Source organism: Mastomys coucha, unplaced genomic scaffold (assembly GCF_008632895.1).
Source record: "Mastomys coucha isolate ucsf_1 unplaced genomic scaffold, UCSF_Mcou_1 pScaffold13, whole genome shotgun sequence".
Classification (NCBI taxonomy): domain Eukaryota; kingdom Metazoa; phylum Chordata; class Mammalia; order Rodentia; family Muridae; genus Mastomys; species Mastomys coucha.
The window spans coordinates 27,623,913-27,636,457 of NW_022196895.1; the positions used below are offsets into that span (position 1 = coordinate 27,623,913).

At 44.3% G+C, this 12,545-nt stretch overlaps 1 protein-coding gene across 1 annotated transcript in view; it reads left to right on the top strand.

Annotated features, from left to right (window-relative positions):
* The first annotated feature begins 3,180 nt into the window (after positions 1-3,180).
* Sap130 (Sin3A associated protein 130) overlaps positions 3,181-12,545 on the top strand; it is an 89,042-nt gene continuing 79,677 nt past the window's right edge. Inside the window, exons 1-2 of the mRNA XM_031366366.1 lie at positions 3,181-3,361; positions 4,897-5,014. Coding sequence (XP_031222226.1) covers positions 4,903-5,014 — 112 coding nt within the window. The 5' untranslated portion in view covers positions 3,181-3,361; positions 4,897-4,902. The remainder of the gene's footprint in view (positions 3,362-4,896; positions 5,015-12,545) is intronic.

A 12,545-nucleotide genomic window follows, 5' to 3' on the forward strand; every position in this document is an offset into this window, starting at 1 on the left:
TGCCATGTCCCAGCACCATCACATGGTGTCAGCATGTTGGTTAATACATGTGACATGTCCAGCATGATTCCATGGTGGAGTGTACATACATACCTGTTGGCACATGCCATGTGCCAGTGCCCTCCACTATTGGTGTGGGGCACACATGTCATGTTCCAGCAGCACCATGTGATACTGTGGGCACGTCTGATCACATACTACCTATGTCCCAGCACTGTGACATGGTGGCTAGGACATACATGTTTACAAATAAGCAAATACAAGCATCATTACATGGTGGCATTTGCGTGCTTTCTCACACATATACCATAACCAAGCACCATCAGTGGCACCATATGCCATGTCCCTGTGCCATCAAGTGTTGCATTGGGCATACCTGTTCCAACACATGCCATGCCACAGTATTGCATTTCATCATGGACTCATCTGTTTACACAAATTCTCTGTCCCAATGCAATCATGTGGCAGCGAATGTACATGCCCGTTTACACACAAGCAATGTCCTCGCCCTTCCATTTGGCAGCATGGGCATGTATGTTCTCAGATGAGCTGTGTCCCAGCACCATGATATGGTCACTTGATCATGCATGCTCACACAGGAGCCATGTTCCAGTGTAGTCATGTAGTGTCACAGGCATGTGTGCTCACACACATACTGTATCCCCAAACCACTGCAAGGTGGCACAATCACATGCGATCACACACATACCCTGTTCCTGCCCCATTGTGCAGTGACATGGGCAAACCTGCCACAATGCCATGACAAAGTAATTTGAACATGCCTGTTCAAGCATGTGCCAAGTCCCAGCATCATCATATTGCATCATGAGCTAACCTGTTCACAATAATGCCATGTTCCAGTTCTGTCAAATGGCAGTGATGCTATAACTACATGCATGCTGTGTCCCAGCACTGTCACGTGGTACTGTGGGCACACCTGTTCACACACAGCAGTGTACCAGCTCCATAACATGATAGCTCAGGAACACATCTTCACATGTATGGTGTGCCTCATGTCCCTCTTGGGGATGACATGAGCATACCTATTTACATACATGCTATGTCTCAGCCCTGTCATGTGGCAATGTAGGCATACCTTTTCCACACCAGTGCTATCACATGGTGATGTTCACATACATGCAGTTTCATACACTGTCCCTTGACAGTGTAGGCACAATTGTTATACACACATGCCATGATGTCCTAGCACCATTCTGTGGTGCTGTGTGCATGCCTGTTCACATGCATGTGGTTTCCCAGTGCCATCCTGTGATGGCATGGGCATGTGTGATGACACCCAAGCTGTGACCACGTGCCAGTCCATGGCAGTGTGGCTGTGCAGACCTACCTGTTCATACTAGTGCCATGTCCCTGTACCATCACAATACCACGAAGACATGCCTGTTCATACCTGTTCAGTGCCCCACCACCATCACGTCATGGTGTGGAGACTCCTATTCATATGTATGCCATGTTCCAGTATTATCAGGTGTGGCACAGGAATGCCTGTTCACATGCATGTGGCATCCCAGCACCCAGGTGGTGTGGACATACCTATACAACTCTGTGATTCTAAGAGCTCAGTTTGGGTGCTAGGAACTGGCTTGGGTCCTCTGCAAGAGCAATATACACTCTTAACTAAACCATCAGTCCAGCTTTTGTTTTTTACTTTCATTACATATTTATTTTGTGTGCAATCGCCTTTACTTGCTGAACTATCTTATCACCTCCTTGAGTAAATATTAGTAACTTTATTTTATTTCTTTAAAGATTTTATGAGTACACTGTAGCTACCTTCAGACACACCCAAAGAGGGCATCAAATCCCATTAAAAATGGTTGAGCCACCTTGTGGTTGCTGGGAATTGAACCCAGGACCTTTGTAAGATCAATCAGCCCTCTTAACCACTGAGTCATCTCTCCAGCCCCACCCCCCACTTTTTTTTTTTTTTTTTTTTTTTTAGTAACTTTAAAGGAGTAGTTTGAGACACTAGCCAGGGCCAATGGAAAAAGCCTGCAATCCCAGTTATTCTGGAGACTGGGAAAGGGAGAACGCAAATTCAAGGCCTGATAGAGCTACAGATTATGTTCAAGGCATTCTGGCCAATTGGGTGAACACCAATGACAAAAAAAAATTAAAAATTAACAAAAAGTATAAGGTCAGAAACTGCCTAAATAGAGAACAGGCTGAAGTATGTCAGTTAGTAGAAACCAGAGAGTTAAAGGATGATGTGGGCCGGGCAGTGGTGGCACACGTCTTTAATCCCAGCACTTGGGAGGCAGAGGCAGGCAGATCTCTGAGTTCGAGGCCAGCCTTGTCTACAGAGTGAGTTCCAGGACAGCCAGAGCTACAGAGCTACACAGAGAAACCCTGTCTTGAAAAACCAAAAAAAAAAAAAAAAAAAAAGGATGACGTGGGAAAAGAAGATAGCGTGGAGGAGGAGGGACACTTAAAACCCGTAGCCAGGAGCGACCCTCTTCTTCCCAAGCAGTATGGCTTGTCACAAAGAACCGATTATGATCTCCATTTATTTTCTAACAAATCACAAAACTCTAGTTCTAAATGACCTTCTGGGATTAAGGATCCGTAATCTCTTAGCAGACAAAAAATGTATAGCACCATCTCTGGCAAAGACATAAACTCTATAACTTCCATTACAAGCAAAACAACACCCCACCCCTCTCTTTGTAATCCGGAAGACTTGAGCAAGAGTAGAGCCGCCTTATCCAATTGTGTGCACTGAGCAAGACCCAGGCGGGTGTTCGGCTCCAGCAGGGTACAGCCACCCCAGTGATCCCTCGATGCCAAGACCCAATCCTACGTGCAGCAAGGGGAGAAGGGCTCAATGAGGATACGGCGGGCTCCCGGAGCAGCCACAATCACCCTCCTTTACTCTTTAGGCGTCCCACTGCCTCCACCACCGGGGTAAAATTCAACCGAGTGCTTTCCTGATGGGGCGAAAGCGTGGAATCCTTTATCGTCTCAGTCCCCAAAAGAAATGGCAGAACAGTCTTCAGACTTGACTGCTAAGGACAGTGAAGCCCGCGTCAAGTCGCCCAGGCCCCGCCCTCTTAGGGCAGGGGACTACATTTCCTAGAGGCCTCTGCGGCTACAAGAGGCGGGACCGGCTGCCGTCCTGTTCTCTGCAGGCGAGGAGTGGCTGCCTGAGCGAGGGGCGGGGTTTGTCGCAGCCAGTAAGCGAAAGTCTCGTTACGGCGGCGGAAGCAGCTTCGCTGGAGTGAGGGGTGGGGGACAGAGTGCTATCGGCCCGGCTGCGGCTGCGGGTCCGGAGCCCGAGGACATTACCCCTAAAGACGGAGAGCACACAAGAGCAAGCTACAGACGGCGTGGCCGCGCCCAGGTAATGGCGGGACGAGAGCCGAGAGGGAGAGGAGGAGTCGAGGGGGCGGGACTGCATGGCCAGTCCCGGTGCTCGTCCCCGGGGGAAGGACAGACCCGCCACGGCTCTTGCGGTCCTTATTCCAGCTCTTGAGCAAGCTAGGCAGAGCAGTTGAGTCTGCGGCAGGATCCGGATGATCGGTGCGAAGAAGGACGAGAAAGACCGAGGGGTGGGCAGCTCAGGGCGTGGGGGCGTGGCGGACGCGGGCCTCCGCAGGGAAGTCAGCGGGAAGGAGGACGGCCTAGGGAGTTTGGCTTCTGGAGCAGTTTAAAGTGACTCTCCACATCCGGGCCCTGCGCCCGCCGCTTTCAGACCCTTGCTGGGGCGGGGCCTCCCGGATCCCCGCCCTTCTTGCCAGGGATCGCCTGTCTCTCCCTTCTATTGGCCCAGCCCAGGAGTTTCGGCTGCTCCCCGCCCCCAGCGAGACTGGCGTCTTATTGGCTGGCTGCCGGCGGGAGGGCGGGGCGGGCCCAGTACGCGCAGGCAACTGCGGATTGGTGCTGGATCCAGTGATGCACCCTGCGTCTGGCCAATGAGCGGGCGGGGGAGGCAGGGGTAGGTTGGGTGGTAAGAGGACTGGGAGCGGAGCCGCGGCTGGCCGTAGGGTGAGTGTGGCTGGCGGGCGGGCTGAACTGAGGCTGGCCGGGGACGCGTTCCGAATTGCGTTCCCTCTGTGCCTGCAGAGCCCCTCGAGCCATTCGTGGCGGCCACGTATAAAAGGACACACTGCTTAGCTTGCCGAGAGAGCTCCGTAGGACGTTTTCTCCGGGAAACAGAGCCTCGACACCCGGGGAGTCTGGAAACGTGTGTTCTGGGATCTCGGAGGGGAAATGGGGATAACTGGGGTAGACAGAAGGTAGACGAAGCCTGACTCCGAAGGAAAAAGTGGAAGACAATTTTAGAGACCGTGGTTCTCGAATCCAACCCGTGTCTCGGGTTGGGGGGTGGGGGGTGGGGGGATTATCCGTAATAAGGAAGAAAGGAAATCCTTAAATGGAGACCTCTACGGAAAAGCGTTTGAGGATTCCGCAAGCATCGGGTCTTAATGTAAGATTTCCAATCCTTTCTTGGGGCTGGGCATTATGGCATACTAATTATGGTTCTATTTACCTTGGTGTGAGGCTTGAGTATTTAAAGGAGCTATACTATTTTCCATAAAAATTTTACATAGATAGCCTGTGGTTATAGTACTACCATTTGGCGGCTATATAGCATTCAGTGTCTTTTTTTTATTTATTTATTTAATGTAGCAGTCCATAAGTATTTTGGAAGGTTATAGTATCCTCCAACATTTGTGTAAAGTCTGTCATTATTAATTTAGCCTTAGAATATAAAAGTCCTCAATAGACAGCTGCATCATTGATCATAACTGTTTTAGATAAACGAAGCTGTATTTGTTTTTCTGAGAGATGTCATGGATACTAACGATGCTTTGATCTCTGGATGTTGGTTCTAATTTCAGAATCTGGTAATTCATAGCCTGACTTGTTTTGCAGGTGGAAATGAGTTCTCAGCAGTTTCCTCGGTTAGGAACCCCTTCTCCTGGGCTTAGCCAGGCACCTTCACAGATCGCAAGCAGTGGTTCCGCAGGATTGATAAATCAAGTTGCCACAGGTAAGATATGTTATAGTTCTTTTGTATTGCTTACTGTTTGAAGCATGTCACTATCTTCAAATGAGCAAATTCCTTCTCATAATTACTGTTTTATTGACTTTGAGGAATACACTTTTTTTATTGTTGTTTGGTTGGTTTTGTTTTTCTTTGTATAGCCCTGGCTGTCCTGGAACTCACTCAGTAGACCAGGCTGGCCTCAAACTCAGAAATCCTCCTGCCTCTGCCTCCCAAGTGCTGGGATCAAAGGCATTGGCTACCACTACCAGGCTTCAAATATACTTTTAAAATAAGGCATTTCCCCTCTTTTTTTTTTTTTTTAAATAAATCATGTATATATGCTAGGATAAGTGTGCAACTTTAGTAAACCATGCTTGTAAGAAACATTTTTAAATGTATTTGTATATTACATTCAATTCTCTCTTGGGGTATAGGTATGGTGATGGTCCCCTGAGAGAACCCAGCAGTGAGTGTAAAGAAGTTCTGCCTCTTAGAACCTTAATATTAGGAAAAGAGGCAAAGTGTGTGAGAGAAGGTATATGAGAGTCTGTTCATGAGGTCATGCGTGTGTGCTTTTGAAGGTGAGAGGTCAGCCTCAAATGTGCTTCCCCAGGAACTATCCTTGTTTTTGATAGAGGGTGGCTCACTGGGACTGGAACTCTGAGGAAGCTAGGCTGGCAGGGACATTATTGAATGAGCGACTGCCCCAGCCCTGGAAAGAGGATTGAAAAGTATATATACACTTGGTTTTTATTTGTAACATATCCTGTGAGTGCTGTAGACTGTGATTCTCAGTGGTGGGTGATATTCTGTATTGGCCGTGTCTAGAGACATTTGTGATTGTCACAAGAAAAGTACTAGGCATCCTAAAATGACTAGTTAAACCCCTTCCACTCCGAGTTATCAAAGCCAGGGAGCAATCTTCAGACTTGGTTTTCACTCCGTAGTAAGTATATATCACAAGCTGAAGTGAAGTTCTTTCCCGTCTGTTTCTCGTTTCCTGATGGCAAGTGCCCAAGCCCAAAGCTGAGGCGTCTCTAGTTGTCATTGTACTCTGGCTCTTACTCCACCCCCACCTTGGCTCACAATGGCTGGCCTCAAGATCCTACCGTAAGACAGGTCTGGGATCACCTTTGTCCCACAGTGCCTGACTGGTTTTATCCACCAGCGAGCTGTGGCCTTAGATACCATTTGGGGCTCATTCCTGCGGCTTTGTCTATTTCATGCTGCTTTAGTTTTTAATCATGGATTTGTTTGTAACTTTAAGCTACTCTGCGCTTACTGCTGGACAGTATGTACTGGTTCTTCTGCATATAATGTTTCTAGTTTCCATGGTCTCGGGATTTCTCCCATTTTCCTTATGGCACAGCCTTTCTTCCTGTCCAGATTTTTCTTCCCTGAGGATTCATCCTAGCTGTCATTTTCTGGATGTCTTTGCTGACTTTATCTTCTGTGACATTACAGATCTGTGTCTTATGAACCCTGGTAAGCATACACTGGCCATAATGGATAGCACATGTTGTGGTCAGCTTCTTGTACAGCCATCAAAAGTTCTTTATTTCTTGTTACACATAGTGAACCTTACCTGTAATCCTAGCACTTGAGTAGTTAAAGAAAGCTAACCAGTTTAAAGAAGTGTAGCTGAAGTTTGCCTACCAAGCAAGGTCAAGGCCATGGGCTATGAGTGAGACACTTCTTACCCTCCAAAACTTAAGATAATATTTTGCTTTTCGCAGATGCTCACAATGGTAATTTTAAAAGATGGAGCTAAGGCCAGGCGGTGGTGGCGCAGGCCTTTAATTCCACTGCTTTGGGAGGCAGAAGCAGGCGGATTTCTGAGTTCGAGGCCAGCCTGGTCTATGGAGTGAGTTAAAGGACAGCCAAGGATATACAGAAAAACCCTGTCTTGACCCTCCCCCCCAAAAAAAAGATGGAGCTAAGAATATTGGTTTTTAAAGGGAAAGAAATGAGAGTTTCTTATGGAAGAAAGAAAGGGAGATCGTCTTTGGAACTTTACAATATGAGTCTTGATTCTAATGAAGCCTAATCACTTCTTTCCCAGACAGTTTTCATAGTTTGCTCCATGCTACTCTACTCTCCACAGAGTTCAAGACCCAGCTCAAATCTTAATAGTTTCTTGAAATTTTCCATGAACAGTCTACCTCTTCATTTTTCACATCAGTATTTTTTTGTCTTATTTTTTCTTTTATTTTCTTACGTAAATCAAATTTATTTTCCAAAACAAATGTGAAGTCTAGGACTAACCAGTTCACCTGTGTGAAGTCTAGGACTAAGCAGTCCAATAATGTGAGATCTAAGACTGACCAGTCCAACATGATGTAAGAGCTGCATGGTCATCAGAAATGCAGCCCCTTTCTGTAGAAGCTGTCACTGCAGCTCACTTCTCAGAGTGCTCGCTGAGCAGACTGGCGCTCTGGGTTCCATCCCTAGCACCACATAAATGGGATATGTTGGATGTTGGTATATGCTGATAACCACAACTCTTAGGAAGCAAGAAGATCTGGAGTCCAGGATCATAGCCAGCATCTTCTCGTCTATCCTGGAGTACATGAGACTCTTAGCACAGTGGAAGAGGAGGCTGGGGTCCAGGATCATAGCCAGCATCTTCTGTCTATCCTGGAGTACATGAGACTCTTAGCACAGTGGAAGAGGAGGCTGGGGGAAGAGAGGAGGGTGTCACCTAAGTAGTCACGTATGTCTTTGTTTCACAAGAGATAATTAGGGGTCCTAAGCATGCCAGGAATTAAAGGATATGTTCAAAGTTAAGTAGAAATAGAATGCTTCAAGATTCTTTTGTTGAAAACAAAAATGGAAGCATGGTTGGGGATGTAGCTCAGTGGCATAGTGCTTATCTTGAGTGTTCATATCTCTAAGAGTTAAAGGCTAGCCTAGTCTACATCGCAAGGCCCAGGCTAGCCAAGATCACATAGTAAGACCCTGTCTGAACAAAAACAGAGAGGGAAAGAGAAAGTATGGTTAAGATGTAAAGTCGAAGCAAAGACTAAAGACCTGATGTGTTGCCGAGAGAGGTCAGATAACTAGGTGAGTAAAAGATCCTGATGGTCACAGGCTGAAAGACTTGATATTTTCAGCACCGTAGTTTCTTCCCTAAGTGATAAATATATGAAAAGAAATCATATTGGCAGAGTTTTGACAGCCCAATTCTAAAATTTGTTTCAAAATCCAAAGAGTTTAAGGATTTCTAAAGCAATTATGACTCCAGAGAAAGGAAAATCATTAGTGCCTTACTTCACAACTTACCACAAAACTTCGTAATGAAGGTGGTATGGATATTGGCATAATATAAATGAATAGAATAAAGTGTTCTGAAACAGCTTTTATTCATAGATAGATGGATGGCCAGGCTTTTTGTTTTGTTTTGTTTTGTTTTAACAGAAGTGTATAATTAAATATGGAGATGAACTTCAGTGAATACACTACTATGAGGATAGGAAAACACCTCTGTAGGATTCGTTTGGTGGTTGTTGTTTGGGGGTTTTTTGCTGTTAGTTTTCCTCCTACCCTGGGACCTGGAGATGAAGCTCAGGCCATCCATCAGACTTCACAGCAGTGCTTTTACCCACATTGCTGTCTTGCTGGCCCCAAGTGCCAGAACATGGGGGAAAAAGAGACCTTGACCATTACTTTCCTCTTAGGTGAAAAAATTAATTCGAGAAGGGACCATGGAACTAAATATAAAATTTTTAATTTCTAAAAGAAAACATAGAAGAAATCGTTTGTAACTTCGGAAAGCAAAAATTTTTCAGGTCAAAAAAAAAAATACTAATTATAAAAGGAACAGTTGAGCCAGGTGGTGGTATACACACCTTTAATCCCAGCATTTTGGAAGCACAGAGGTGGATCTCTGAGTTTAAGGTTAGCCTAGTATACATAGTAAATTCCAGGACAACCAAGGTTATACAGACAAACCCTGTCTCAAAAACCAAAATAAATAATAGTTGATAAATTAAAAATAACCTCATTTCAAAAGACATCATTACCATTATCAAAGAGAATGCCCCAAACAAAGGATATAAGGGTATTTTTTAATAACTGTATCAGTAGCGACTCATACCCTAGATGTAGAAAGAACTCCTATAACTAAATAATAAAAAGATAAACAGCCTAATTTTTTAATTGTTAGAAAAAATGTTGTCTACCGAATAGATAGCCAACTATTACAAACTAACTGTTAAAAGACATACATCTTTTAACAGTTTCTCATTCTCAGGACAAGAGAAATTTAAACCACGTCTATCCACTAGAATAACTAAAGTTAAAAAGGCAAATGCTATGAATGCCATGCCCTGGTATGACTGTGACAGTAGAGCTCTTAGCACTCTAGCCAGTTTGGAAAACAGTTTGACAGAGTCTTAAAAAATTAAACACAGGCCAGGCGGTGGTGGCGCACGCCTTTAATCCCAGCACTTGGGAGGCAGCGGCAGGTGGATTTCTGAGTTCAAGGCCAGCCTGGTCTACAGAATGAGTTCCAGGACAGCCAGGGCTACACAGAGAAACCCTGTCTTGAAAAACCAAAAAAATTTTAAAAAAAATAAACACAATAACTCAAAACTGACCAGTCTTGTTCCTTCAGTATTTAACCAAGTTAAATGAAAATATATGCTTGCCCAAAGATTTGTACTCAGGTTTATAGAATTTGTGTTCCTAATAGCCAAAACATGGGGAAATTGTTTATCAGATGGTGACTTTAATAAGTGAACGCTGTTCAATGGACTGCTCCCGTGCAATAGCAGAGCTCTAGCGGAACGTCAGTACACTTGCATGGAGAACGCGGATGAAATCCCTGCAATATACTAAGGGAAAGAAGCCAGACTCACAGACCCACATACGGTATGCTGCTCTGCATGTAGAATTCTGGACCTGACAGCTGTAATGGCAGAGCAAGTCCTTAATGTCTAGGGACTAGGAAGCAGGAGAGAGAGAATTGGAACCAGAGGAGCATGAGTGAACTAGTTAACAGTTGTCTTAGTGAGGGTTTTACTGCTGTGAACAGACATCATGACCAAGGCGAGTCTTATAAGGGCAACATTTAATTGGGCATGGTTTACAGGTTCAGAGGTTCAGTCCATTATCATCAAGGTGGGAAACTGGCAGGATCCAGGCAGGCATGGTGTAGAAGGAGCTGAGAGTTCTACATCTTCATCTAAAGGCTGCTAGCAAAATACTGGCTTGTAGGCAGCTAGGATGAGGGTCTTACAGCCCACACCACAGTGACACACCTACTCCAACGGGGCCACACCTTCTAATACTAATAGTTATTTTATGGTTGGGGGTCACCACAACATGAGGAACTGTATTAAAGGGTCATAGCGTTCGGAAGGTTTAAGAGCCAGTGTAATAGTGTCTACTTGAAGAGAATTCAGTGACTTCTATAAAACCTTCTCAGCGCTTGTGAGTAGAATGGCGATGTAAAATGTTAATGCTTAATTTTCTAAGAGACTGTCAACTACTTTCCAAAGCAACTGTGTACCATTCTATGTTTCTGCCAACAGTGTTTGTGTGTTCTAGGCACTCCTGATCCCCACAAATTCTTGACACATGCATAGCCATTCTATGGGTGGATAGTTAACATCTCATTAGGGCTTTAATTAGGATTGACACAATGACTGAAGATGCTAAATAGTTTTTTTTTAAAGATTTATTTATTTATTTTATGTATGTGAGTACACTGTAACTGTACAGATGGTTGTAAGCCTTTATGTGGTTGTTAGGAATTGAATTTTAGGACTTCTGCTCTCTCTGGTCAGCCCCACTTGCTCTAGTCAGCTCTGCTCACTCTGGTCAACTCCACTCACTCAGGCCCCAAGATTTATTTATTATTATACATAAGTACCCTGTAGCTGTTTTCAGATGCACCAGAAGAGGGCATCAGATTTCATTACGGATGGTTGTGAGCCACCATGTGGTTGCGGGGATTTGAACTCAGGACCTTTGGAAAGAACAGTCAGCACTCTTACCCGCTGAGCCATCTTGCCAGCCCGCTAAATAGTTCTTATGTGACCAAAAGTCATTCAGTCTTCTTTAGTGACACATATGGTCATCTCTTATCCACTTAGAATCAATCAGCTTTACTAAGGAATAATCTACGTATAAAATCCACTAATTCAATAAGAAGATATGCTAATAAAACCCACCAATTCTGTATAAAATAAAAACTTCATAACTAATTTTGTTATTGTTATGAATCTTAATGTTAATATCTGTGTTTTCTGATGGTCTTAGGTGACCCCTGTGAAAGGGTCGTTCATCCCCCAAGGGGGTCACTACCCACGGGTTAAAAACCACTACACTAAGTTTTACCCCAGTCAATTGATTCTGTACATCTTAATTGCAAAATTCGAGTGCTCTGGGAGAATCAAGTCACTTATGTGTAAAATACAAAATAGGCTTGTGGCCGAGAGAAGACTCAGCGGCTAAGAGTTGCCACTTTTGTAGGGGACCCACATCAGGTGACTCACAATTGCCTGTAACTAATTCCAGCTCCAGAGAATCCCATACCCTCCTCAGAACTCCAAGGGCACCTGTACTCAACGTGCATAGACACTCATATATATATATATATAATTTTAAAATAATAATTTAAAAACTTCAAAAAAGAAAAGAATCATTTAATCTAGTTCTTGTACTTTGAGAAGCATTTTCCTGAAAAATTTATTAGACAAGGCTTTGAGATAATGAAAATAGTCATCAGGAATAGAGTACTTTTAAAGACTACAGTAGTTACATAGCATTTTACAAATGATGTAAGTTGGAGCTAAGGAGATGACTTCATGTGTAAAGTATTTGGTATGTAAGCATGACCTGAATTTAGATTCCCCATACCCATGTTAAAAGCTTGGCATATGGGTACATGCCTTTAACTCCAGTTTTGGAGGACAAAGACAGGCAGATCCCAGGGGCTCTAGCTAAACTGGTGAGCTGTGAACTCCACATGTCTCAGAACATAAGGTGAAGCGAAGTGGAGAAAGGCTACTCACTGTCAACCTCTGGCCTCTAGAGGGGACAGAACAGATGAGAGCACCTGCACACGTGTGCATGTACTGTACACCCCCAAAGGTGCCATAGATGTCATGGTCATTTACAATAGTAGGTTTGTATCCAGTAGACTATTGGTAGTACTGCCATTGTCATAGTGAAGCTGGAAATCAGTCCTAAAAGTCTGGGCAGTACCGATAGACAGAACTCATAACTTCCTTGAGAAGGAACATTTTCTGTAAAGAGTAAAGAAGTTAAGATACGTTTGTCACAAGCTTGGTTACATAAAGCTCAAAGTAGCAGCCAATTGTGTGTTGGTTATTAACTGGGTGTTGGTACATTGAGTGATTTAGGTTTGTGAAAGCCCATTGAACTATAGTCATTAACAGTTACATCCCTTTATGTAGGTTACATGTAACTGAAAATTAGTTAAATAAAAATCCACACCAACTCCTGGGCATATACCCAAAAGATACTGCAACATGTAAGAAGGACACATGCTCCACCACGTTCATAG